Source organism: Lampetra planeri, chromosome 41, assembly GCF_965212315.1.
Source record: "Lampetra planeri chromosome 41, kcLamPlan1.2.h2, whole genome shotgun sequence".
NCBI classification, from domain to species: domain Eukaryota; kingdom Metazoa; phylum Chordata; class Hyperoartia; order Petromyzontiformes; family Petromyzontidae; genus Lampetra; species Lampetra planeri.
This window is the reverse complement of record NC_136147.1, coordinates 8435615-8461920: the sequence shown is the minus strand read 5'-3', so window position 1 is coordinate 8461920 and position 26306 is coordinate 8435615. Positions and strand designations below refer to the sequence as shown.

Here is a 26306-nt window from a genome sequence, read left to right as displayed (position 1 = left end):
GGCAGAGGGGATCGCGGCAAAAAAAGTGGCTACGCCATACAGTACGTCTACGTTCCTCACATCCATGCCTCCCACCTCCGCCAACTCGCACTGTCCAGCGTGCTAAAGTATCATCATCAAATAATACCGATAACCCACTCGATGTGGAGGCCCTCATCCAGCAGCGGGCTGTGGCGAATCTAGATGATCCAACCGCGAACAAAAACTGGGGAGGAAGCCAGTAGCATAGACGGCGGAGGAAAGACCAAGCGGAGACCAGTGGTGGATATAGCCCAAAGAGTTGCCATGACCGGCCCCCGCCGTGGCTTTGGAAAAAGAGAGAGGCCAATCAAAAGCCACCAAAACTCCACCAAATTTTTGGGGGCTCGGACGCCGAAGACGCGACGGGCCGAACGATCGCCCCGGGGCTCCGCACCTCCTTGGCGCGCGTCACGTAGAGCAGCGGCGAGCTGGGGTTCACAAAGCAGTCCTTGAGCCCCAGGTTCGAGTGCAGGTAGAGGGGGAAGCCCTTGAGCTGGGCGCTCAGGAGGCTGTTCTCGTTCGCCTTGAAGAAGCCGATGACGCCCACGCCGTACTCGAGGCAGTACTTGTCGAGCAGCTCGCGATTCCACGCGTCCAGGTTCACGTACTTGAGCACGTTCTCGTACACGACCAACGCGTACTTGCCGCGCCGGTTCTCCGTCAGCGTGGGCATGTCGCCCTTGCCCGGCGCGATCTCCGCCCGGTAGCGGAAGCGGCTCATCTCCAGGATGGCGATGATCTCCTGGCCGAGCTGAGAGAAGTAGCTCTCGAGGAACACCAGCACCACGGGCTCCGTCTCGGGCTTGTAGTCCTGGCGGCTGGCGCGGTGCGGCCGGGCCGCGGCCGCGGCGGCCGCAGCGGCGGCCACGGCGGCCGCGCGGTTCGCGTTGCCGGCGACAGCTCTCGCCCCCGAGCCGCCCGTGCTGTTGTCGTCGCAGCCGATGCGCGGCCCGACCCGCAGCTCCTTCACCTTGTCGGAGTCGTTCATGTAGTACATGGTGAGGCACATGGACAGCACGCCGAACGCGATGAGGAACACCATGAGCTTGCGCAGCTCCAGCTGCCACACGCCGCGGGTGACGCGCCACATGCAGTTCATGGCGCCCGCCCCGCTGGGGGGGGGGGGGGGCGGTGGCCGCCGCGTCGGCTCCGAGCTCGTGGTGGGGGGGTGGGGGGGGGGCGCCCGTGCTGCTGAGATCCTTCGCGGGCTGGAGTGGACGGCGAGCGGTAGCCGGGGGGGGGGGGGGGGGGGGCTGCGTCGATCTCGTAAGCAGACGGCGACGTTATGTCACCATTGCAAATGCGCTTGGTGGCGGGGCGACAGGTATTGGTGTGCGCACGCACGCACGCGGGGTTGCGTTGGTGACGATTTGGATTTAGTCTCTTTTTTTATGTTTTACTCCTGTGGGGGTCGTACGCTCCGCTGAGCCCCCCTCGTCGGCTGGGTGGAACTCTGTGGCGTGATGCGTTAATTTAAAAGGCAGGAGAAGTCAAGCGTGTCCTGGGGTCTCTTCTTCATTTTCGCGATGAAGCCTGCAACACAGGAACAAGGATATATATTAGATGCCATTGCTCTCCTGTTTTTGTAGATCATCATCATGATTATTTTTGTTTTCAACAGAAGGTTTTTGATAATTCTCATGTCAGGGACCGCTACATTCACAGCCGTCACACAAAGCACCGATCGTTAAATCAGTAACGAGTTGCATTATTACAATTGACTCGATTCGTATAAATGTGAGCGGCCGAATAATTTGAACATTTGAATTTGTCTGCGAATTAATGATTTTATTCTGAATGAATTCTCACATGCGTGCGAACGGATATGAACATTAATGCTTTTTTTCTAAAAACCCCCTTGGCAAATGCCTTTGGCTCACGGCCGTCTACAATACATTTCTATTTTGATAATGTGCATTGAAAAAAAATAAAGAAATAACTTCCGTAAAAAAAATTACCTTATTACACAGAACAAATACGAGGCAAGTAACGGTTCACCTCCTTCGAGCATCAATGAATTTCCATGATTCATGGTGGCAAATGCACATGCGCGTGTGCACGGAGGCACACACACAGATGCTGGTCACAAGCAGACAAACACTTGCATGGCCTAACACGCGCAAACACGAAGATGAAGACCCCCCCCCGAAATGTATGTTGCACCTCTATCGCGCTGTGCGTAGCCAACCGTCCTAATCGGAGGCGCGATTAGCACGGTGCGGTAAGTGCTGCCAGCAAGGGGCAGCTATGAAGGTCGACACAGCGCACGAGTGGGTGGGTGGCCAGCACCACTTCCGGCTACCACTGTCTCCCCGTTGCTGATATTTGCACACCACACCAGGTACTCGTTTAAGGCCGAGTTGATCTCGGGGAGGCCCAGGACCTGTTCAAATGTTTGCCACTGTTACTCGTCGTGAGTGGGAATAAAACTCGGCTCGCCGGTTTTACAACGCAGGGCTATCTACTGCACCACAGCTCCCCTTGTATATATGTATACAAAGATCCCCCGTATAGCCTTAACAGACTGTAGGGGCAAGTGCTGTTAGCGAGCACCTGTGAAGGCCGGAACGGTACACGAGGGGGTGGGTGGCCAGCACCACGCCCGACCGCCTTTGTCTCCCCAGTGGCGATGTTTACACACCGCACCAGGTACTCACTTGAGGCTGAGTCGACCTAGGGGAGGCCCAGGACCGGTTCAGATAATCGTCACTGGTGTGTTCCGTGAGCGGGAATCGAACCCGGGTCGCCAGGTTCGTAGTGCAGCGTGCTAACCGCTACACTACCGCTCCCCACTATATGTATACACACATGTACACACACACACACGACAGTAAGGGGGTAATTAAATACTTCCCCTGAGTGAAACTAAAATTGAAAATGTCAGACCAAACCTGTCTATAAATGATAATTAAACTGCTAATTAACATGCAGATAGAGGAAACGATTATTGCGGATAATTATTATGGTAATTATACTTGGAATGCTATTAGTTAATATGCATTTATTTTAAACCGGCCTTGGTGAAATTATGCAGGACAATACTGCTTCACAAATTAGTTTTGCGTATTAACGTTAAGTGTGGCATCCACACAAAACAATCTTCCTGAATGTTTTTTTTTCCCTCCCACACTGAAAAAATTTCACGGGGAGCAAATTCACCACGAAACAGTGGCGGCTCGTGGCGTCTCCACCAGGTGGGGCTGTTGTGAGTGACCTCTGCTGACAAGAGAGCGTCGTAGTGAAGAAACACCTCGTCATGTTATCGGCCTTCCCGTGAGAGTGATACAGCTCTCGTATCTACCAACGGTAGGCATTTATAAACAAATCGACAAAACAACAAAGCACTCAAATGCTGTCCCCATGACCCTCAAGTCCACACTACACAACCCCGTTGGCACTGCCAAAAGCCGAAAGAACAATTGCAGATCAGCTGACACGGCTCAACAAATTAGCCACGGCAATCAAGACACCGCGTACCGCACCGTACCAGCCACACGCCGTCCTACATCCACCTGTAGGCCGTGACCTGCGGTGTTCGCACAGCGCAACCTCGCGCCGTGACATCGTCTCTCATTGCAGCCGCGGGCGACTTCTTCACCACCCTTGATTGGGTCTCAAACGGCGTGGCCACAATGTGAGAAGCAATGACTGAACCCCCTTCAGTCATTGCCTTCACAGCCACCCAGACACAAATCAGACCGCAGTGCTACAGCGGTTTGTAATATGAACAATTCAAAATGTTACCTTCATTAGGCAATTCACGTTCAAATCATAATTATATATTTTTTCTTTTTCACACAAAAAAAACTATTTATAGAAAAGCATTTTTACTAGAAAAATAATTTCTCATCTCCAGCTGCTTGGTGGGGCGGCACCCTAACGCTCCTAGAGGACGAACCGCGCCTGCCACAAAACATGTTCATCACCCACGATTGCAAACCTCTTATGATGCAAATAGAAAAAAAAATTGGCTCATTTATTAAACTCGTAACACATTACCGCCTACAGCCACAGCATGGAACAAGGCAGCTGCCACAGACCGGCTTTGGATGTTTCTCCCAAATATTATTTTGATTTGCAGACAAGATGCCTTGGGCTCTGTCTCCTGAGTCCCAGGCATTTATAATGAATCCACCTTCACGAATGTTCTCTACAATGATCGTGGCTGCGACCCGAAATGTGCTCGGTTAGTATTCAAATACTCGGTGAGTATTCAAATACTAACTGAGCTCGGTTAGTATTTGAATGGCGGACAGCCGATTCTCGTAGAGTAGCCAGGAGACGACAGTGTTGAGTACTATTCCCTGTCGTACGCGTGGTGGATTTCGACCCCCCCCCCCCGTTCCTATTTCCTCACATGTCCGCCCCAGATAACCTTTATACGTAAATAAAGGCTATCTTATCTGAACAACAGCTGGAATGGTAGCGTCTGTGTTGAGCCATGACAAAGACAATTCCTCATAAAAGTTATAAAGTTAATGACACAATTCATTACGCAGTAAAGTCGTGCTGAGTCTCAGGACTCATTTGCAGGAGGATTCCCCACATTCTGTTCGGATGATGAAGTTTATTTTTGTTCGTATTATTTCTCATGTGAGGAAACTGGAGTGCTCAGAGCAAACTAATTAATACAAGAGAGATACAAGCACCACTTAGAATTTGCACAGATAGTCGGCCGGCAACCTACTTGCCTTACCACGCTCCACATTATCTCCGCAATGCAACATCTCACACCGCTCTCACAGCAATCCACCAACCCCATCTCCAAAACTTTGCATTGCGATCACGTGCCAACCACCCGCACCTGGCCTCACAGCAGGACGGTGGCTGAAATGCACGGGGCTGTATTTACGCTTACGAACAAACATTCGTACAAAACCGCACATCCTGTATATGAAAACATCTTCAAATATTTGCCGCGTACAAAGCAGGAGATGGATAAATAATCTGGAGTCTGGCGGGAAAAATAAATTGTGAACTACAATAAAAGACGCCGCACTTTCAGAAGGCCGCAGCAATGTCATAAAAAAGTGGCAGGAAAAGTTACTCAAATTGAATTTGTGGATAAGCGAGGGTTGTGTTGTGGTGCATACTAAACAGCGAACCCTGTTCTTCTTCAATCCATTTCCTACGATAAGACGGCCCTCTAAAAAAGCCAACTCTGTTATTTTTCCATTCACATATTAAATTTGTTTGAGAAAAGAGCGTCAAGACGGCATCGCTGAAATCCGCGGGCTCGAATTTGGGTTTCAGCCACCTGTGTTTAAGCCGAGTTCTCAGTGCAGCGAGTCGATGGTTTCAGCCCATTTACACGTGACTGGCTTAGATGATCAGTTCATTTGGATGAATGACAGCAGAGAAAATTAAAAACATCTTTGCATCAGCTCGACCGTCATGAGACTTAAAGCAACCTCAAGTGCGCACCTCCAACGTAACGATAGAAACGTCCGCATGAAGGACTTTTCAGAGGGCGTTTGTGTACATCTCTTGTCCAACCGTTCTCCGACACCTAGGGTCCATCAACTGCTCTGTGAGATTGTCCACGGGTATTTCGTCCATTGCGGGGGAAAAAAAGGCACGCAAAAATCATGCATTCACTGGCATTGCTTTAGTGGCCCGGATTTCATTTGCAAGAGAGTCTGAGTCTCTTGATGGCCCGTCTGAGTTTGATGCTCAGCGATGTCTCTGGTCCGTGGGGTGAGTGCTGTTGTCTATTCCAACGATAGATTGATTGATAAAGGACTCAATAAAACAGTATCATTGTTACTACTCTTAGGTAGCTATTTTTCAATATAGATCAGATAACTCAATGGGGTTTCACATCCAATTCAATATGAGATAATGATTGATTCGCTTGAAAAACTGATTCTATCAATGTGTGATATTAATACATGGATTGGCAGCATTTCTGCCAGAGTGACTGTGAGGCTATTAGTTTGTTGTAGAGTTTATTTGATGTGAATCTATCCTCGGCAATTTGATTAAGCCCTGCAGCTACATTATCAATTCTGTGCCATCTGAAATTTTCTGACAGTCTGGGTGAACGGATGTAGGTCAGGGAGTGCTGTAGTGTTCAGTGCGCCGAGCCAGAAACCCAACAAACCAGAGTTAAATTCTGGTGTGTGATAGCTGCACCAGTCCAGGCCTCCCCTTGGTTACCTCATCTTCGAACGACTACTTGGTTTCGGTGTTTAAAAATCAAGACTGGGGGCAGACAAAGGTGACTGAGCGTGACTTCAGTGTTGGTCACACCATGCCCCCGTTTGTTTACCACTCAACGTTAAAAGGTTCCCGCTAACAGCATTACGCACCGACAGGTCGACACGAAAGATCTTCCCGTGTGCCAAGTTTTTGTGGCACTGCCCACTCACAGCAGTAGGGTGTGCCGTGACTTTACGGCAATATCCTGAACCCATTGAGCCCCCAATGGGTTCAGGATTTTAAAAAGCCTGACATTTGGGAAGCACCCCCACCCCTCCACACTTTTGTAGTTTCTTGATCAGTCTCTAAATCAACCTGTCAACTGTGCACCGAACACAGCAGGCAAAGGGGGCTCACGAGGATTATGATATTCCAAAGCCAATCACACATATTGGTAGAAAATCGGCCTTGTAGTTCAAGCTGATTTTTGCTGCAAGGATCACTGCCACGTGTTTTGTGGCCGTACGCCAACACTCTCCACAATTAGTTTTGGTAATGCTCGATCCTCTGTGGACTTTGTGCCCATTGTGCACGGTGTAAAGCGGACTTATCTTCATGGCAATGACATTATTATTTTTGCATTGTTGGACTGATCTCATTTGCTCCCTCCATCCCTGCGGCAGCGGCCGGCCTTTCCAACGCGCTCTCTCCTTTGTCCGCCATTGTGTCGCCTCTCTCATCCACGGGCGTCATCTCGTCTCGCGACGTGTTCTGCCCGAGCCCTGCTCAGCGAGATGGATGGCAGCGGCGCGGCGCACTCTGAGGGATGGCTGTGGCATGGGAAGGCTGTCAATCCAGCAGTGGGTACACCATCGCAGACGATGGTGATGATGACGACGATGATGATAAGACTGTCCATTCCTCAACATTCGTTGATTAAATCATCACTGTGTTGTTGGGCTGCCACTGAATGTATCTGGGCGAAGCTGTTTACAGGGCGCAAAACCTGAGTGTGTAGGCGGTGATGTAAACAATGGCAATGATGACGATGATGAAGAGGGCTCATCGAAAATCCAAGCAAGCCAGACTTTGTAAAACCTGATAGGGATCATTTTCTGTATTTTTATTTTATATATATATATCTTTTATAAAATAAATATTATTCCAAATTATATTCCAGTGGTGCTATTGGTTTCATGTCGTATAACTCTGTGTTCATACAGGTGAGCAGTGCGTCATTAATCACTCAGATGAGTGAGCAGTGCATCACTCAGTGTTAGAAGCCTGCAGATGGAAGATAATCTCAAAGCCCCTCCTAAGATCCTTCAAGTGACCTCTTTCTTTGCAATCACAATGAGGCAAATTACCCACGCAGCATAATTGCAGAAACAAGTGCATTGCTTGGCAGTCAATCAACATTTTTAAATATTCAGACGGGAATCTTTATCGAATTAAGTAAAAATTGTCTGAATTTGTTTTGTTTTATTGGGGTCACTGGTGACCGGGCTGAGACCATCTTCAATGAAACCTGGAGTCGAACCCAGGATCTCAGCTCAGTTACTCTTCCTGCCCCCACCCCCAAACCCCCAAACCATCCAGCCATCTCATCACTGCCACGGATTACAATAAGAACGCACTGTATTTTATTAGCCTGAGAAGCCTTGAACCTTGCACACAGCACTCTAGTAATGCTGCTTCGCCTTCTGTGGCGGGCGCTGAGCGCAGGGTCTCTGGGTGCCCACGCAGAAACTTAAAACAAAGAGGATTCTGCTTTGAGTTGTCTCCGCTTTGTTTTGTTCTTCCGGAAGGCCACCACCTGACTGCAGCATCTAACCTTGGACAGTCGTCGTTCACCCCCCCCCCCCCCCAGAATGCTTTCCCCTCGCCGCTGCCATTTGTGTTTTTGCGCGCCACACAGAGGAGCAGATTCGGCCTGTTGTCTCTCGGGAGGTTTTCCCTTAGACCCCTGCCAAACATATGGGCGAATGGGTGAGCGAATTATATTTATAAAGGTATATTAAAAAAAAATGTTCTCTGTACAATACAAACAATGCGGGCAACATGGTGATTTGTAAGTAACGCTAATCAATCATGTAAAGTCACGTTGCATTAATGTGAAGGCATGCACTCATTACACACAAAGTGCTTACCACAAATGATCCGGTCAAGGAGCATAAAGCATCACGCAAACTCCGTTCATTCTCGCAGCAGCGGCTTTTGGCTAACAGTCAAACTAAGATGGTCTGTGCATCACGCGCTGACAGATGCGCTTCTGCGGCCACCTGGAACGCTCTTCCCTCCGATATTAGGAAGCCTCTGGAGCCATGTACTTTTAAATCCAGATTGCAGCCTCATTTTTTTTTAACGGCTTTTTGCGTTTAGTATGCAGTCCTTCCCCCGCACCTCCGATTAGCACGGTTGGCTGCATACGGTGCGAAGGAAGTTCAACGTACAGACCTTCGTGCATTGACCGTCGGGTGCCTTGCACGCAGTACTGCAATCGGTGCCTTGCTACAAACACTTGTACAAAACGTTACGGGAATTAAGACAACGATAATCAATAACCAAATAAAAAAACCTTTTGCAAGGAATCAAGTTCGCATTAACCGCACGTACTTGCAAATAAACATGATCTGATAATATAAGCATCGTCTTTGAAACTGATTGGTCTACACCAGACAGCCTTCTTTAGGGCCCAGCCTCACCAGTGTCAGGCCAGAGAACTCCAACAGTACAAAGACAACGCACTATCGGTGCATTTATAGCTCCGGACGAGCAGCAACAAAAAGTTTCTATTTGTTTTTGAACATCTTAACACAAATGTTCCATTGCCATAAAGGGTAAAAACCTACTCTTATTTTTATTATACTTTGATACTGGCGAAAAGGTACCATTTTTTTTAACAACAACAACAATAATAATGTCGTACACTTGCAGAGTGCATTTGATCTGCAGTTCCCCAATGCGCCACCGCCGTGCATGGAAAGCAGGAACTAAACAGAACGTGCAGAGTAAACGGCCAGACCCCGGGGGGGGGGGGGAGCGGGGGGTGGTGAAGGCCGGTTTAAAGAGGAGAGCTTTCAAGACAGATTTTGAAAAGCTCTAACGACTCTGTCTCTGTCTCATTACCGAACACAAAGCGTTGTTCCGTAGTCTGGGAGCTGCAGTGGAAAATGAAGATGAATTAGCTTCAGAATATGAATTACCTACAAGCTCACATACACAGCTTTCAAAAACTAAACGCATTTACACTTGCTTGTTGAACTAGTAGTTCTGACCCGCCCCTGCTGGACATCTGTGAAAAAGAGCTTCATAGCTCATCAGATTTCTCCAGGATAAATAAAGAATCTGATTCTGAGTCCTATGCTACCAGCTTCACCCGATCACATGCGCCAGCATGGTGAAGTATGGTCAAACAACCGCTACGACCACATGGGGAAGGCACTCCATGCAGCAGTGGAGCGATACGCGTCCGCTATTGCAGGCTTCAGACCTAAAGTGGGGTTTCAGTGGAAGTTAGAATCCTTGTCGGAGCTCCTCTTGGCCAATCATTCCCTCCCCCCCCTCCTCTAGGGTCGCTAAAGTGAGTACCCACTTTGGATGACGTCAACGGCAGTGATCCATACGGACGAGCCTGCCGCCCCGCCGTAGGAACGTGGAATTTCCACCACACTGGCTCCGGTGAACTGCACCGCGTCGCTGACCTGGAACGGCGAGACACTTTGACCCCTTGCCAATTTAACCACCAGTATCCTCACGAATGCTAATACAAAAAAAAGTGACATTCTTTATTGGCTGGGATGTGACCATCAGAGTCAATGCCCCCCCCGCCCCCAATGAATGTCTCTGCATCAGCGTGTAGCATGAACACAAGGCTTAAGTGCTGGCAGTTTATAACTGTGACACTGACACACCGATATCACAAGCTCCTCTGTGGGCGACATCTGGACAGCGCAGACAAAACAACTTTATCGCTTTGTCCTTCCCCACATCAAACTAAACCATCCGTTATCAAGTCCGCGTGATGAATAAGCGACGAGAGGCAGAAAAACAAACCTGTTATTTCTGTTCGCGTGGAGGGGTCTACACACCATAACCGTTTCCGCAAGCCACTGGGTTAAAACTGCGAAGACCTCAAAAGTCCGACTTGGAAAGTGTCCCCCTCAGGTTCGAGATGCAACCTCGGCAATTCTAAAACCAAGGTTGTGAATAAAGCCACATTTACTGGCGTAAATAATGGCTTGTTTGAAACAAGCAACAAAAAAAGGAGGCCATGCATGAAATGTGAGCGGAATTGGATTCAAAAATATTCCAGGAAATCAATAATTTCTCGTGTTTGCTTCCAAAACCGCAGAGGACATTCAATATTTACCCCGACAAAATATAAATACATTCTCATAGATGCTGCCTTCCAAAAACAACGACCTCTTTACTAGGTACGCGGTCATGAACAAGGTACAAATATTTTAACGAAGCATTATGAAATGTTTACTCGAGTGTATGTTTGCGAGTGCCAGGAGACAGATGACATTTTATTCCCGAAAACTTGCCAGTGGGAAGGCGGAGGGAAAAAGTTGAATTTGTTCAACTTAAAAAAAAAACTTTCCTTCTGTTTTCAACGATGGATTGCAATAGAGCTGAACCGCAACAGCATTTCAATGCATCAGCTTTTGGCCACGTTTGACCATACTTCACCACGCTGGCCGGCGTGGCGCGTCGGTGAAGCTGGGCAGGTGCCAGGACACGTTCAGACAACGTCACCGAACAAAAAGTCGTGCTACAAGAAACAAAAAGATCCTTTACAGCACAAACCCGCAAACACGAACTCAAAAGCACTCTGACAATAACGATGTCTCACTTGTTTAATAAATATGTGGCGTTATTCATGAAAATTGCATCACGCAATCGCCGGGGAATCAAAGAGAAACCAATCGCGAAGGCAGCTGGGTGGTGAGCCGGTGCTAACAATTGCCCAAGCTCTGTGGTGCTCTATATATGAAGATGATTTCAAAAAAATTAACTGGAGCACCCAGAGAAAAACCCCGGGCCCAAGGGGGGGGGGGCAATTCTCTACCCCATACAGATGGAATAGGTGGCGGCGGCCACATTTGCTGTGCCACCGTCTCCTCAAAAGCCAAGGTATGGGGGGGCTCCCCCTCTCGATTCCCACGGCAAGGGGAATTCACAACATTTATGCGATCCATCAACCCTCGCTCTCACACTGCTGGATTACAGGCGTACACAGCCACCACTGCCCAGCTCAAATCTCGATTGAAAACTCTTTTTATTTTTATAACTGATTTTTGTGCTTGAGTTTGTTGTCCTTCCCCCCCCCCGTACCTCCGATTAGTACGGTCGGCTAAGTATGGTGCAAGATAAGTTCAACATACATACACTGATGTCAGCTGTAGCTAGGGATTTAGCTCAGGTTTCTGGGATCAAAGAGCAGAGCGCAAACCTGTGCACCACCGCTCCACACCCCCCCCTTTCCCCCAACCCTCCCCCCACCACCCCCCCCGCCACCACCCCCAAAAAAATTAATAATATTTAATAGCTTGTTAATTTAGTTTCAGAGCGACACATTTATTGAAGCGCCGTACAGTATTTCAAAAGACTCAATTAACTGAGGTGGTAATTCCACAGCTTAATTTCAAACCTTTATTTACGCGTACGAGACAGCGTTTGCGTAAAAATGAGGCAGAGTCGCGGCGAACCACACGCAGCCGCAATACGTTTTTCTAAATTAACGCGCCCCGGCGAATACGCGCGCGTGCGAGCACTCTCTCTCTTTTTTGTTGGAAAGGCGCCGTAAAGGGACATCGCAGCTGTCTCGGCGCGCTCGCAAACACCGCTCCTCGTTAACGACAAAGAAATTACAAAAGGAATTACCGTTTCAAGATTGCACGAGATTTAATAAATGCCCGGGCGCGTTCGGTGAAATAAAAAAAAAGAAACCCCACCCCCCCCCTCTCAATGCAAATCTCTCCCCCCGGTTACACAAGACGGTGATGTTAAAAGAAGCCACACGGCTCCGTCAAAGCGTTGAAAACAAACTTGAGCGTGGTTTTAGCCTCGGGCCAATCGCATTGGAATGTGCCCGATCACCTCCAAAACTCCGAAAGCCGAGGAGGGTTGAGGCTGGATAGTCCTTGGGTGGGTGACCGCCTGGCACGAACAGGTTGGAGCTACGCAGCAAGAGGCAGATGGCAAGTGCAGCAAAATCCATGGTTGCGCTGCACTTATGCGCTCACGCCCCTTCGCACGGCGAAGCGTGGTCGAGTAACCCTCGCGACCCTCACAGGAGCGGGAAGGCACCATCCAGCAGTGGAGTCAAAAAACAACTGTCCTGCACATGGCACAGGTCCATTGCTTTTAATGCCGGTAAAAATGTCCGTATCTACGAACCCCATCACTTTAAACATTAACAGCCAGGCGGACCAAATTAAGCCAATTCTGTACAAACTTGCCTTGTAGCCAAAGCCAATTCATGACTCGGTGCATAGCGGAGCGGCGGTGGGATAATTTTTTCTTTAGGAGTGGAGGGACCACTGCTGAAATTAATACAGATAGGTCACGTCGCGGGGTTAATGGCATTTCCGCTTCACAGGTATTTATGCTAATTGCGCGATGCGCGAGAGCCCACAGCGCCCAACCGCGATCGATCGCCGGCGAATTAAATCCTCGCGGCAGTCGCCACCTTCAACACGACCCATTAGACAGACGCGCCCACGCTCGTGCTATACGGCGGCCATCGCAAATACGCGCATACCGGCATATCATCGCGCCCGGCGGGCAAATTCCTTCTGGGTTCACCCCCCCCTACCCTTCCCAACCACACCGTCCAAAAGCTCCGACGAAAAAACATTGAAGTCTCCTTACTCGTCGGTCCACAACCCCCTCCCCTCCCCCGCCCCGAGGCGGCCGCACAACGACCGGTAATCCCGTGTTGGAAGGCGCGCTCTTTAAACTTTGTACACAAAACGAAATGTTTGGACCGGGACCGGGAGCCCAAGCGTCGCATGACGCTGCGTGATCTTCGATCGCGGGCTGATTGGCGCGCCGCTCGGGAGGAGCTGCCGCCGACCCCCTCCCCCCCGCGGGTACGGACGGTGGCGGTGGTAACGGCTCCGGGGGGAGAGACAGAGAGTGGCGAGCGTGAGATGGCTCGGCGTTCACGGCGGCGGCGTCCGACGCCCCGAGCCGTGAACCCACCCACCACATCGGTCGGTCCGAGCTCACCAAACGCGGGCATCGTGCCGGCCCTGTGAGAGTGAGTCACGCGGGGAGGGATGGGGAGGGGGGGGCACGACCCCCACTACCCACCCACCTGTTACATTCCCAGACTAAAGTCACAAATGACGCTGTAATATTAAACACCAGCGGGTGGCAGAGAGAGAGAGCAGAATTCGCGATTAGACGACGGCAGATCCCACCGCTGCTCATTCTGCTTAACGGCTAACATTGCTTCAAAGTTTGTTTAACGCTGATGTTGTGCCCCCTTCCCCGGAGTTTTTCCTATGTCTGCCCCCCCCGCTCCCCTTAAACAAGATCCTGCTGCAGGGTTGGCACACATTCATTGGTGGATCGCGCAGATCTCATCGCGTCCCATGTGACGCCCGGCTTGCAGGGCTACGGGGCACCAACCGGTCACGTGGCAGTCCAGCAAGCGGGTCGTTGGCACATCCGTGCTGTTGTCTCATACGCACGATTTTGGTTTGTTTATCCCAGTACAGCAAGCGCGTCGCATAATCGACAGCCACGTATCCCTCCCCTGACCAATCAGTCTCCCACGCCGAGCAGGGCATCACTGCATGCTGGTTGCAACTGTCGTTGTATACGAATGTTCACAAATCTGACCTTTTAACATATCCACCTCAGTTCCCAGCGAGTCGGACACGCAACGTTATACACATTACCCCACCTGGTATAGAGGAGGTCGTGGGTTTGATCCAGACCCTTACACCTGTATATTTGGAGTTTGTATGTCTCTCTCCCAGTGGTGGCGTAGATTTTTCTCCGGATCCTCCGGTTTATCCCTCCACACTTATAAACACGTGTTGAGTATATGGCTGCTATACATTTCCACGTGATAAGCCACTTCGCTGAGATATCAAGTGTGGTCAAGTTGCTTCTGAGAAAGAGATGTATAGGTTAGTGGGCCTTACCTGGTCACATATAGAGAGATTATAGTTTATGGAGTTCGGATTATATAAACATCGAAATTCAAACCACGTTGAGAGATTATAGTTCATGGAGTTCGGATTATATAAACATCGAAATGCAAACCACGTTGTCTCAAATGCACAATTATACTCATTCAGGAATTTGCCAGACATCGCAATGACCATGCTCAGGCCTGACAACTGTCTGCATTGCATCGGACCTGGCTGGAGTTGTTACTGAATACGGTGTGTGTTTGTGTGTGTGCACTACAACTTGCTGCTTACTCACGCCTATGCAGCCCTTGAAAATCGAAACTGGCTCTGTGACCCCTTGGGTATTAGCGATGAACCTTAACAATTTTAGGGATGTCAGCTTGCTGGCTGAGCCTTGCCAAGGTGTACTTCGAAAACACATTGCCGCATATCAAAATGCTACTGCATCCATCATTTAGCTGCGTTTCTAGAAGATAGCAATTGTAATCATTCACGTGACAATTAAATATATAGTAAGCCCAACGTTTTGGGTCCTGGCCCTTCTTCAGAGCCGATAGAGATTGGACAGAGGGACCGAGTGACTTTATCTTTAGAGAATGCACATGCCACTGTGGGAAAGTTGACAACCAAAAAGTTGTGGATTGACATATGAGCAGCTTTGCAGAATTAGACATTGAGTTTAAAAAAAAAAAAATGTCAAAGTCAACCGCACTGAGCATGAACTCCGAAGTGCCTTTCGGGGCACGGCACACATCGTTTCCCCCCACTTCAACGCGTGAACCGAAGAGCCGGGCATCGCTCCGTGCAGCCTGCAAACCCATTGGAGCGGCAAACCCACGCAGTTGGCTGTGAACTAAAATTTACATAAACATTGTAATCATCACGTGTCGCTGCAAAAACCGGACAGATGTGGCCGGTTCGATTTCATCTCCCGGTGCTGCAGCTGAAACGACGGTGGGAGTTTATTACACCCACCCCCCCCTCATCCCTCCACCTGTCCACCAGGCAGCGTTAATGGGTTCACTCTGTTGGTCGAGGTAGTGTGCGGTGGGGCAAAATATGGGCACTCCCACCACTTCCGAGACGTCTGGTCAGCGTGGAAGAGTAGGCCAAGTACCCTCTAGAGCAGCGGTCCACAACCTTTTTGGCACCAGGGACAGGTTTCGTGGAAGACAATTTTTTCACGAACCGGACGGGGGGGGGGGGGTTCATCATTGGGTCTTTCCCCCTTTTCAAAGAAGCTCTCCAGTGACGTTTGTTTTGTTACTCATTGTGGCTACTAGGGGTTAGCTTGAGGGGTTAGAGCTTGTGGGCTTACCAACACCGTGACTGAGACGAGTGCGCAGTGCGGGAAAGAGGCGTGGACGGAAGTGGTAAATAATAAAATAATGGGCGGGCCACGCACGGACTCACCGCTCTCACCTCCTGCTGCTGCTGTGCGGCCCGGTTCCTAACAGGCCACGGAACGGTACCGGTCCACGGCCCGGGGGTTGGGACCCCTGCTCTAGATGTGCCTCGCCAGAGCTCCCTCCGGTGAGGCCCCCTTAGGCCAGAAGTGGCGCGCGAGCGAGCTATTGCAGGGCTGCACCTTCACCATTTGCAGCAAAACTGCATCGTGGGAAGTGAAACACGGATGATGCAGAGCCCATTTCTAATTTAACATAATTTTATATACGGTATTTAGAGCGCCTTCACTCAAGACACTTGACGTAGTTAAAAAAAAAACGGTGACAGAAGGGAATGATTCAGACGGCAGGAGGCGTGTGACAAGGATTGATGAACGAGTGACAGCGATAGAAGGGTTACTTAGGAAGCAAGAAAGGGCAGCAGGGGAGGGATGGGTAAAGGAGTGGAGGGGCGAGGGGAGGGAACAGGGAGAGAATGGGCAATAGAGAAGAGGTGAGCTTTAGGGCATGCGGCCCACAATATTCGAACCCAGGGTCTCCGAATTCGCCGACTCAGCGGCTCTGACATGGGGCACCGAGCATCGCTGAACCAGCGCGCCCCCCCCCCCCTCACGGCGTCTCCCGATTTATTATTTGTTACACACGTAGGCACCACCCCCCCCAACCGCCCCCCCCCCCATCCCGTCCACACATTCCTCACATCGCGGCCGCTAACTTCGAAGATTCCAGTCAATATTTGCGGGGATGAGGAGCTCGTCAAAAAAGGTTCGCGATTCCTACCGCGGCGGTGCCGAGTCAAGAAGAAGCTGCCTCTAATTTCCCCCCCTTCGCTTCGCTAAACGCACGCAGGAGGCACGAATTAAATTGATCGTTACCGCGCATTAACAGCCTGAGCCCCTGGACTATAATTGCGAAACATAGCAGGGGGTTGCTGTGTGTGTCTGTGCCGCGAGAGATTGCCCAGTGCTGGCCGTGCGGGCAAAACATGGCAGGGATTGCGTCGTGTTTTCCCAAAGAATAACTTTGCCTCCAAACGGTGCATCGATTGGCATCCGTCAATGTTGCAAGAACGTTACAAGTGCGGGTCCATTGATCTGAAGGGTTTTGCTGAAATATGATCAACTTCATCTGCCGGGGAGTAATAAATAAAAACATCCTTGGTAGCCTTGTGAACTTAGGCACAGCAGGAATTCACGCGATGGATTACCTTAAGCGCCAACTTTGTAGATGACACAGAAAGAGAGAAAAAAAAGGAAATGTGCAGCCCTGAACGTACTTGTTTACTCCACTGCTGGAACAAGTGCTGCCACTCGAGAGTGAGAGAGATAGCTCTAGAACCCCCCCCCCCTACTTCAAAGAGCATTTGGCCTACTCTTCCGCCCTGGTCACACGTGTTGGTAGAGGCCGGGTTACCGACAATTTACCCCACCACACGCTGGACCTGCCGATCGACTTAACCGTGGTGCACCGATTTATACCGCTGGGTGGACAGAGGCAGTGGGGGTCTGAGACAATTGGGCTATTGTTTCAACTGCCCCCGTTGAGGGGCTCGAACCGGCGACCTCTGGATTGCAAGTCCAGTTTGCTGCCCAGTACAACGGAAGCGGGGATCCCTAAAAGAAAAGCGATGGCAGAATGACCACAGGCGTTTGTTGAACCAGCGAAGCTTCAACAATTAACGTACGTCCACAACGTCAAAGGTCACACAGTGTCACTCTGCTCGATTGAGGGCCCATCGCTGTCGAAAAAGAGCATCTGGACAGTCCACATTCCTATGCCGGGTATTTACACAGGACAAACCGAGTGTGTCCAGGGTACTTCTCCGCATTACATCACTCAATTAATGTATCAAGACAAGGGTGCAAATTGATTCTTCTAAATAAGCCATAATTAAAAGTGAAATTAATTTGGAGAGAAAAAAACAATAATGCGTGCATACCACCAATAACAAGTGCATAGGTCAGAGAAATGCCACACACAGCCAGTGATACTGTGGAAAATATTAACTCCCATAACAAGGGTGGACACACATCACGAGCCTGTGTGTATGTGGCTGCCTAAGTGTTTGGGGGGAAATGTTTGTGTGTATTTGTGTGAATAGCTATGTACGTGTATGTGAAAGTGTTTGTGTGTGTGAACGTCTATGTGTGTGTGAAAGTCTGTGTGAATTGTGTGTGTGTGTGAGGAGCTGAAGTGTAGCGGCTAGCGCGCCCACTATGAACCCAGCTACCTGCGTCCGATTCCCGCTCATAGCCAACACCAGTGACGATTATGTGAACAGGTCCTGGGCCTCCCCTAGATCCACTTAGCCCCCAAATGAGTACCGGGTGTGGTGTGTAAACATCGCCACTGGGGAGGCAAAGGCGGCCGGGCGTGGTGCTGGCCACCCATCCCCTTGTGTGCCGTGCCGGCTTCATAGGTGCTCGATAACAGCACTTGCCTCAAAAGTCTGTAAAGGCTATACGGGGGAAATGTGTCTTTGTTTGTGTTTGTGTGAATGCCTCTGTCTATGCATGCAATGTATGTGTGTCTGCGTATGTGTGTTAATGTATGTGGGTGCGCACTTGCCCCTAGGCCATACGAGGTAAACATATAATCTCTGTCTGTATGGTTAAGTGTGAGTGCTGAATATGCGTGCACTGACATGGGTGTGCAACCACGGACTCACCTCCCACTCCAAGATTTTCAAACATAAAATCCCACTCAGTCGCAGCGCCTGAGATATATATCTTCAAGTTTCCATGATCTATTCATTTGTGCCGCTCTCAGCAAAAAAGAAAAGCTCGCTGGGGCACAAGACTTCCCCACTTTCCCACTCTGCAAGTCGATCGCTGTCTGCTGCTGATGTCACGCCAAACATTTCAACGCAACTCTGCCCAAAATTATGCAAATGGAAGGCCGGGTGAGGATACAGGCTCAAATACGCCATCAATAAATAATACATCTAGCAAAAAAAAAAATCCGTGTACATATATATACACAACATGGGCATGTATTAATGAGAAACATAAAAATATATTTACGGAAGAGAGAAGGGTAGAGAATCTCTTTCGTTGAGACGAGGCTACCTGCCGCCCTACCCACCAGCATGCCCTGCGGAGGCTCCTCCTAAAAGAAACGATCAGGAAGACCTCAATTTTTGAACCCCGGTCCCATCTCTGCGTGCGGCACTTTCTGCTCCGCCGCCCACAGATGTTTTTTTTCACACCTCGGCACACACGCTCGCCACGCACGCCGTCGCCTCGTGGCCACTCCCTCCCCTCTCCGCTCTCTCTCGCCACGGCAAATTCCCCAACGGCATCGACGATACGAGTCAACAAACGGGAGACGCTTTTTTTTCTATAACCGTCGGCAGCCAACTCTCTCTCTCTCTCTCCCCTCTCTCGCCCGCTCCACATCGACTCCCGTCTTCCTCTCCCCCTGCGGCGGCTCTCTCTCTCTCTCTTCCCCGCGCCCCCTCCCGCTGGCGATGCCGTGCGTTTGCGCTCGCAGCCACCGCCGCCACCACCACCGCAGCCTCCTCGCGTTCTTTCCAAACCTGCCGCCGCGCAGCGTTCCGCAAAACAATCGGCGCGCGGGAGGAGGGCCGGGCCGGGCGGAGAACGATCGATTGGGAATCCACGGAGGCGCATCAGAATTTGGCGTCGACGCTCGCCCACGCACGTCGCGCCCTCCCTGACCGTGCGCTCTCACGCGGGGCAGGCACGGAGACCGCGTGTGTGTGCGAGCTGTGGGTGCAGGCGGGGGCGCGCATGGCCCGGGGAAGTGCAATGTGAAACGGAATGAATGGCCGGCTCACGGTGCCCTGGTGCAATGGTTGGCAAATTGGTTAGCAATGGTTCGCACTCTGGACTCGGCAAGCCAGAGGTCGCTCACTTGGGTTTTGATCTCCGGGGCGAGGCAGTCGAAACAATCGAAAGGTTTCAGAACGCCCCCCCCCCCCCTCCTCGCCCCCCCCCCTCTTAGCAAATTGATTCACCAATGTTATTCGATCGGCAGGTCGTGTGTGGTGGGGAAAATTGTAAGAAACTCCCAACTCTTCAAAGGCATCTGGCCAGTGTCGTAGAGTCGGCCCGACACCCTCTGGAGGCGCTTTCTATATCACCTTCCGCCAGCAGTGGCATCAGCAAGAATTCGCAGGGTCTCGAGTTTACCCTTGCAAAGAATGGGCCGCCGTACGCGGTGGCAGCGTAACATTAAGCCGATAGAGATTTTCAACAAAGGAGCCAATATTCTTGTATTCAAATCCATGCAAATTTGTACGCAGTGATTTTGGCAGGGAGCAAGCCCTAAAATCTCATACTTAACAGGCAAAATGTAACATTTTGAACCTTTAGTTACCAGTTACAAAGTACTGTACTCAATTATCATATTGCGCCTGCATATTAATTGCTGGGGTTTATGAAACAATGGTGAAAATTCCACATTGTCTCTCTAAAAGAGGACTGACTTCACATATTCCGGATCCAATGAGACCACACAATGTCTACACTTGGTTATTTCTAAGGGGGGAGTCAACATAAATGTTTGCACGCAGACAAAAACTAATTTTTTTAACAACTTTTAAATATATTCATGAACATTATTATTATGCAGAAAAGCATATTAACTTCCCTTGTTGAGCCTCCCCCGTGAACGAGCTGTCAATAAGCGACAGAATGAAGAAGCTCGTTTCCAAACACAACACAAAAAAGTCATCGTCATTTTAACAACGGCGCTCGCTCGCGCCAGCGGATGAATATGGAGAGTGGCGCGGCAAACGACGAGGTGATGGAGCGAATCGACAAGACAAAAGGGAGTCCCATTAGCGCTCGTGGAAACAGCGACTGAACGAGCGTTTTGAAATATCTCACGCAGGCTCGCTTCAGGGGCCCACAGCGAACTCGGAGCAGGATTCTGGCCCAAAGAGAAAGGCAGAAGCTTCTTTGGTGTCGAAAGCCAACTATCAACTAACTACTGTATTAACTATTTTTATTTTAGCAGGTAAGGCCCACTGCGCTAATTAGCTCTTTTTCAGAAGCGACCGGGCCACAAATCACAGCGCAACGAAGTGGCTTATCATGTGGAAATGTTTAGCAGCCAAATACTGTAAACGCATGTTTCTAAGTGTGAGGGAAAAACCAGAGGACCCGAAGAAAAATCGACGTGACCACAGGGAGAACATGCAAACTCCAAATACACAGGCATCAGGGTCGGGATCGAACCCACGACCACCTGCATACCAGGCGAGGTAGTTAACATCTCGCCACCATGGAACCCCAAACAACAGATGGCCAGTGGTTGGCCCACACCGAGGTGGACTTTGCGGCCGGCAAGCTTCCGCTGCGTGGCGTTAACGAGCGGAGCACTCTGCCGTTTGATGTCACGCCGTGCCGTGTTCAACCACCGCACTGCTTCCAACCCCGGTTGTGAGTGAAAATGCGCGTTTACTCTCCATTAACGCGAGAGCGCTCCGGTGCTTGTGCCATCACCATCACCCGCCAGTCTCGGCTTCTAAAAGTCAACATCTGGAGGTCCGCAACAGTCACCACAACAAGCCGCCGCAAGCCTCATCATCAGCGGCGCACGCATGGCTACGCTTTAATAACGGCCGTCTGAAATCACACTCGCGGTCTTCCCTTTTGTCACGGTTCGACGACTGCCAAGATTGGCTATTGTGCGTCTTAAACTTACACGCAAGGATATTTATTATACATAATGGAACAGCTGGCAGCTTGGACAATCAGCAATTAAAACGCATGGCCTCCGTGTCAGCATCTAAAGTGCCTTAACGTGGCTTTGCTGAAGCGAGGTGGTAGCGGCAGCATGGAAACAAATATCCCCGCGGCTCAATCGCCGCTCCTTTGTGAAGCAAAGGACTGCAATGATTGCTCGGCTGAGTTTGCCGTCGATGGCTTTATGCCCCTTCCGATTGGCCGCTTGGCAATCTAACGCGAGCGAGTACACGAGCCCACCGTGGTAGAGACGCAATGTTATCTCTCACTAAGTGACTGATTAGAATTTTATTTTATTTTATATATAATGGTTGAATCCGATGATCTATGAAGCTCTTTTTCAAAGATGTCCAGTAACAGTGCACCGAGCCGAAGTGATATCGCCAGGTGCATCTCTGTCACAATCCACCCAGCACTCACACACAAGCTGATCTTCTTGGTGGACATCCCTTCGGACACGTTCCATTCCTCAACTGCCACTCTGTAACTATTCTTGATCATTTATTGGAGTTTATTGCCTATTACGCTTGGCTAGGTGGCTCATCATCCTCATGAGGTGGTAAAATCAGTACCAATTTGTGGAACGTCATCAATGTGTGATGATCCTATGCACAGACTGGCCCCCTGCGGTGAGAATAAATATTTTGCACCGTAGGTTCACGGCCACCAACGGAGATGAGCCCTACCCCCCATTTCCTCGCTTGACCACCCACATGCTTTGATTTACACGATATAACTCCTTACAAAGGGAATTGGCAAAAATATCCCAATGCAGGACACTAATAGATAGAGAGATTGACGACTAAATGAGACTTTCATGGGTAAATAAAGGGCATTATTATCATAATACATTTTTTTATCGCAATAATGATACTAAAGTCACAAGGCATCCAGGAAAGAACTCCCCCAGTCGGCAGTATTCTTCAACCAAGGCAAGTAAAAGGTATGGAACGCTGCACCAAAGTGTATTAAAGCTGTGCGAACTAAAAAAAAAAGCAAAAAAAACCTCAACACTGTGGAACAAAAAACCCAGTACTGTTAATCATATATTTTTTAATCGTCAACGCCGCCTGCTAAGGCTGTGCCAAAATCCGCACAAATCCTTCCGTTGCGCGCAAGATTCTTGCATTTGTCCTCCGCGCAACGGAAGTGCGCGCGAAGAGAATTCATGAACGCACGCAGCACCACCAAAAAAATCTCATCCATAATCTGGGCACACGGACAAGAGGAGGCCTTGCCCTGCCCAAAAAGATTCGCTCGCGAGCGGCGCAATTTTTCTAAATGACGTTCGCAACTCGAAAAGGTGCGGCCACGTCATTTAAATCAAACAGCACATCCTCGAGCGAGAGAGGAGAGGGCGGGGGAGCGGTTGAAAGAAAAAAAAAACTCAATTTAAGCGAGCGTCTCAATTGAGCGACGCTGAATTTTTGGAGGCGGATTGGCTTTTTAGCGGCTTCTCTTCCGGCAGAGCCCGGACCCACCCCCCCCTCCAGTCGCTAACCTGCCTCGCATTCATCAGCCAGATTGACAACGCGTTCAATTTTTTCCCTCCGCTCACAAATCTTGGGTTGCGTAACCCGAGAAGACGGAGCGGACGATGGCCGTGAAAACATTTCCGCGTCTCACTTACACGGTGGGCAGGAAACGCTCGGCAGCGCGCACGGACAGGAGACGGAGCGCGCGCTTGGAGAGCGGCTCGCCTGCTCCAAGGTAATAATTATAAAAAACTAACAGTGAAAATGAGATGCTCAACAAGCGAACAACGCAGGTGCATAGAGTAGTCACCGGATGTTAATGTGAAGATATACAAAGGGGATTAAAGTAATCAAGTGAACACAACAACCTTTACTCTAAAAAAAAAGCCTGAGTCTCATCAAAACCCTTTTTTGTCCATATAAAACGGCTTTGCTTGCATTGTTTATCCAACTCTGCCAATGGTTACACAGAAACATGTGGATGAAGAAACACAACTTTAGGTCCTTTTACGTATCACCAAAAACCTGACGTCTACAACAATAGCTTACAGCCCCATTGCGAGTCCACCGTCGGATGAAGCCTGTCGATCATCGCGGTTATTTGACGATACGTCACCACGCTTGCCAGCGTGTGTCGGTGACAGAATAACACTCGCCACCGACGGCAACCGTCGTCCCCAGAATTAAAACGCAGGCTGCCACGTTCATAGCGCACCGTGCTAATCCCTGCGGCCGGCATGCAATGCAAATGTGTGCAACCAGTGACCCGTCAATGTTTATTTACAGCTCAGCGCCCCACAAAAAAATAAAAGTTTGCTTAACCATAACCCTCATGAGCCAATTTTACACTAACCCTAAAACCTGACCCTAACCCTGACGGGCTAAGAGACTGGCCTTGGGTGATGGGGGTTACATTTATCCAGCAGAACTTGTTTGTGCTAAGGTCTTTTATTTGTCTGGGCGAGGTCAACTCATTTCCAAGGGGTGAAATATTTCAGCCGGGGGTCTCAATAAATGACAAAAGACATTTCCCCCTCCCACCCACCCACCCACCCCAATTTACCCAAATTGCATACACATATTGGCGTGCAATCATTCACGCGGGGGTCACGTTTTATTATCAACGATTTAGCCCCGAGTGTTTAGCGCAAAATGCTGAAGAGGAGTGCGACAGAAATATAAGGAATGCAAAGCAACGGAACAATTGGAGCAATGTGGCTGAAATAAATGCGTGACTCCGGAGTGCATTAAATTGTAATTAGGCGTAACAGCCCGAAACGAATACCCGCCTGCAAAAAATGAATAAGGGTTTGAAAGCACCGTTCGTTACTGTATAAATCATAAAAGGTGGCTTCAATTATTGTGGCCGGGTGAGTTCAAGGGTCAGAGCACTGAGCCGGCAACGACTGGATCCGGGTTGAAATCCAGACATCCGGCCGTGAAGAAACTGGGTTCTCAATAGTAGCGAGATGATGTTTTTAAAAAAATAAGTAACATTCAAATGAAGTTTTTCCCACTTCATTTTGGCTACATTTTAGTTCGGAAAATTAACACAAATATCGGGTGTGACTGCCGTGTGACGAATACGTCTTTAGAGGGAAATGTGCCCTCTAGTGTATGGATATAAAAAAGGTAAATTAAAATAATTTCAGTTTAACACGTAGGCTTTCGCGACCAATATTATTCATAATCAACGTTTTTGGGTTTAGATCGCGTTATTTATAAATGCGTCGACACATTTATAAATAACGCGATCTAAACCCAAAAACGTTGATTAAAATAATTTCGTAATTAGTTCTGGGATAACTCCTTCTGCGGGTCCTTCTATAAGATGGAACTTGAGTAATAAATTCTTCACCTTATCCGTGTAAAACTCTGAAGTGGAACTCACTTTAGGCATACTTTTTTCTCCAGTAGCTCAAGTTTCCTCACTCAATAATGAAAAAGGCAAAAGACACCAGTGCAGGATCCTCTTGAAAAAAAGAGTCTTGAGACTCTGTATGACATGCTTGGCGAAATAAAAGGCATCATTATTACTACCACCACCAGCAGCAGCAGCAGACACCATCACAAGCCCCAGAAAAAATAACTTTCACTCTCTGCTAGATTAAGGTCTCTTCCAAGCCATCTCTGCTGGTTCTGAGATAGCGGCATTTGCCGTGGTCGCTAATCCGTCAATGAGGCCACCGCTTCGTGTGTCCCTCAAGGTGTCGTTATCCATCGCCCCCCCTAGCCAGGCACCCTGGATGGGCACGGTCTGCGCATCGTCGAACGCGATGATCCACGAGCAGCACCAGGCTGAGCGAGGGGCCTCCTCCCTTGGGCGAGCCCACTTCCAATCGTTCCCCAATTTTTCATCAATCTGTCTCTCCCCTTCATTCCTCCCCGGCAATTGCCGCCTCTCCACAATCATCTTCAGAGTTCTGCCCTGCCACGGCTCCTTGCCCCCCAGTCGGACGTTCCTGTAGGGAAATGATGATGATGGTGGTGCAAGTAATTTCGAGAGCGCTTCGCAGATATCAAACTGCTCGCTACCGCACGGCTCTCCAACAGTCCCAGAAGGGGGTTGTGGGCTCCCTTTCCAATTAAATTCCATCTCGTGTACAATTTTGTTTAAACCACGCCCCCATTTCTAGCGATAAAAAACAATTGGCAGGGCTTGGAGTGTGGGGCGTAGGCAACCATCGCCGTCTTGATAATTAAGGGGGTCAATTAATTAATACATTTGCCAGAATACTCACAACCGTAAGTCTACGTCACATTTCACATGAAGCGCTTGCAGAAGAACAATGCCTCTTTCGCTCTGAAATAAAAGCTCAGGAAGATATCGGTGATGGAAAATAACGTGCATTGAAATTAATGAGAAGAGCATTGGTTGATCCACTGCTGGTTGATGGTCTCCTCACACCGTGCCAATCAAGGGGGTTGTTGGACCATACTTCTCCCCCTGCCCGCTCCACGACTGTTCAGGACTGTCTGGTGAAGGAGGTGGGTGCAGGACCAGTGGCTGGGATCGAAAAACAGCTCCTCCCGGTTCATGGCGCCGCGTGGAAACCAATGCTCCACCGCTCAAACTCAACACGATTAATAGCGCCCAAAACTGTTTCGGACTCCGATATCTTTCAAGTCAAAATCAAAATCACATCGTTTTCCGAATAAATGTATTGCATTTTTATCAGCAATTTAAACTAAACTAAAAACGACACTTTTTATTTTACCACTTAGCTTTCCAGCTCTTTTTCAGAAGCGACCAGGCCACAAATGATACCTCAACGAAGTAGCTTATCATGTGGAGATTTATGGTAGGCAAATACTCTAAAACGCGTGATGTTGATTCTAAATGTGAAGGAAAATACCGGAGGACCCAGAGCAAAATCCACACGGGGAGAACAT

At 49.4% G+C, this 26306-nt stretch overlaps 1 protein-coding gene and 1 long non-coding RNA gene across 3 annotated transcripts in view; both read right to left on the bottom strand.

The window, feature by feature from the left end:
* LOC144732162 (bifunctional heparan sulfate N-deacetylase/N-sulfotransferase 2-like) overlaps nucleotides 1-1148 on the bottom strand; it is a 72580-nt gene extending 71432 nt beyond the window's left edge. The window contains exon 1 of one of the 2 annotated variants that reach the window (XM_078613504.1): nucleotides 416-1148. In XM_078613504.1, coding sequence (XP_078469630.1) covers nucleotides 416-1120 — 705 coding nt within the window. In that variant the 5' untranslated portion in view covers nucleotides 1121-1148. The remainder of the gene's footprint in view (nucleotides 1-415) is intronic. The other variant, XM_078613505.1, reaches the window with a different exon arrangement.
* A 46-nt stretch (nucleotides 1149-1194) lies between these two features.
* The window catches only part of LOC144732163 (uncharacterized), a 199263-nt gene continuing 174151 nt past the window's right edge, over nucleotides 1195-26306 (bottom strand). Inside the window, exon 4 of the long non-coding RNA XR_013588156.1 lies at nucleotides 1195-1554. This is a non-coding gene — a long non-coding RNA (uncharacterized LOC144732163). The remainder of the gene's footprint in view (nucleotides 1555-26306) is intronic.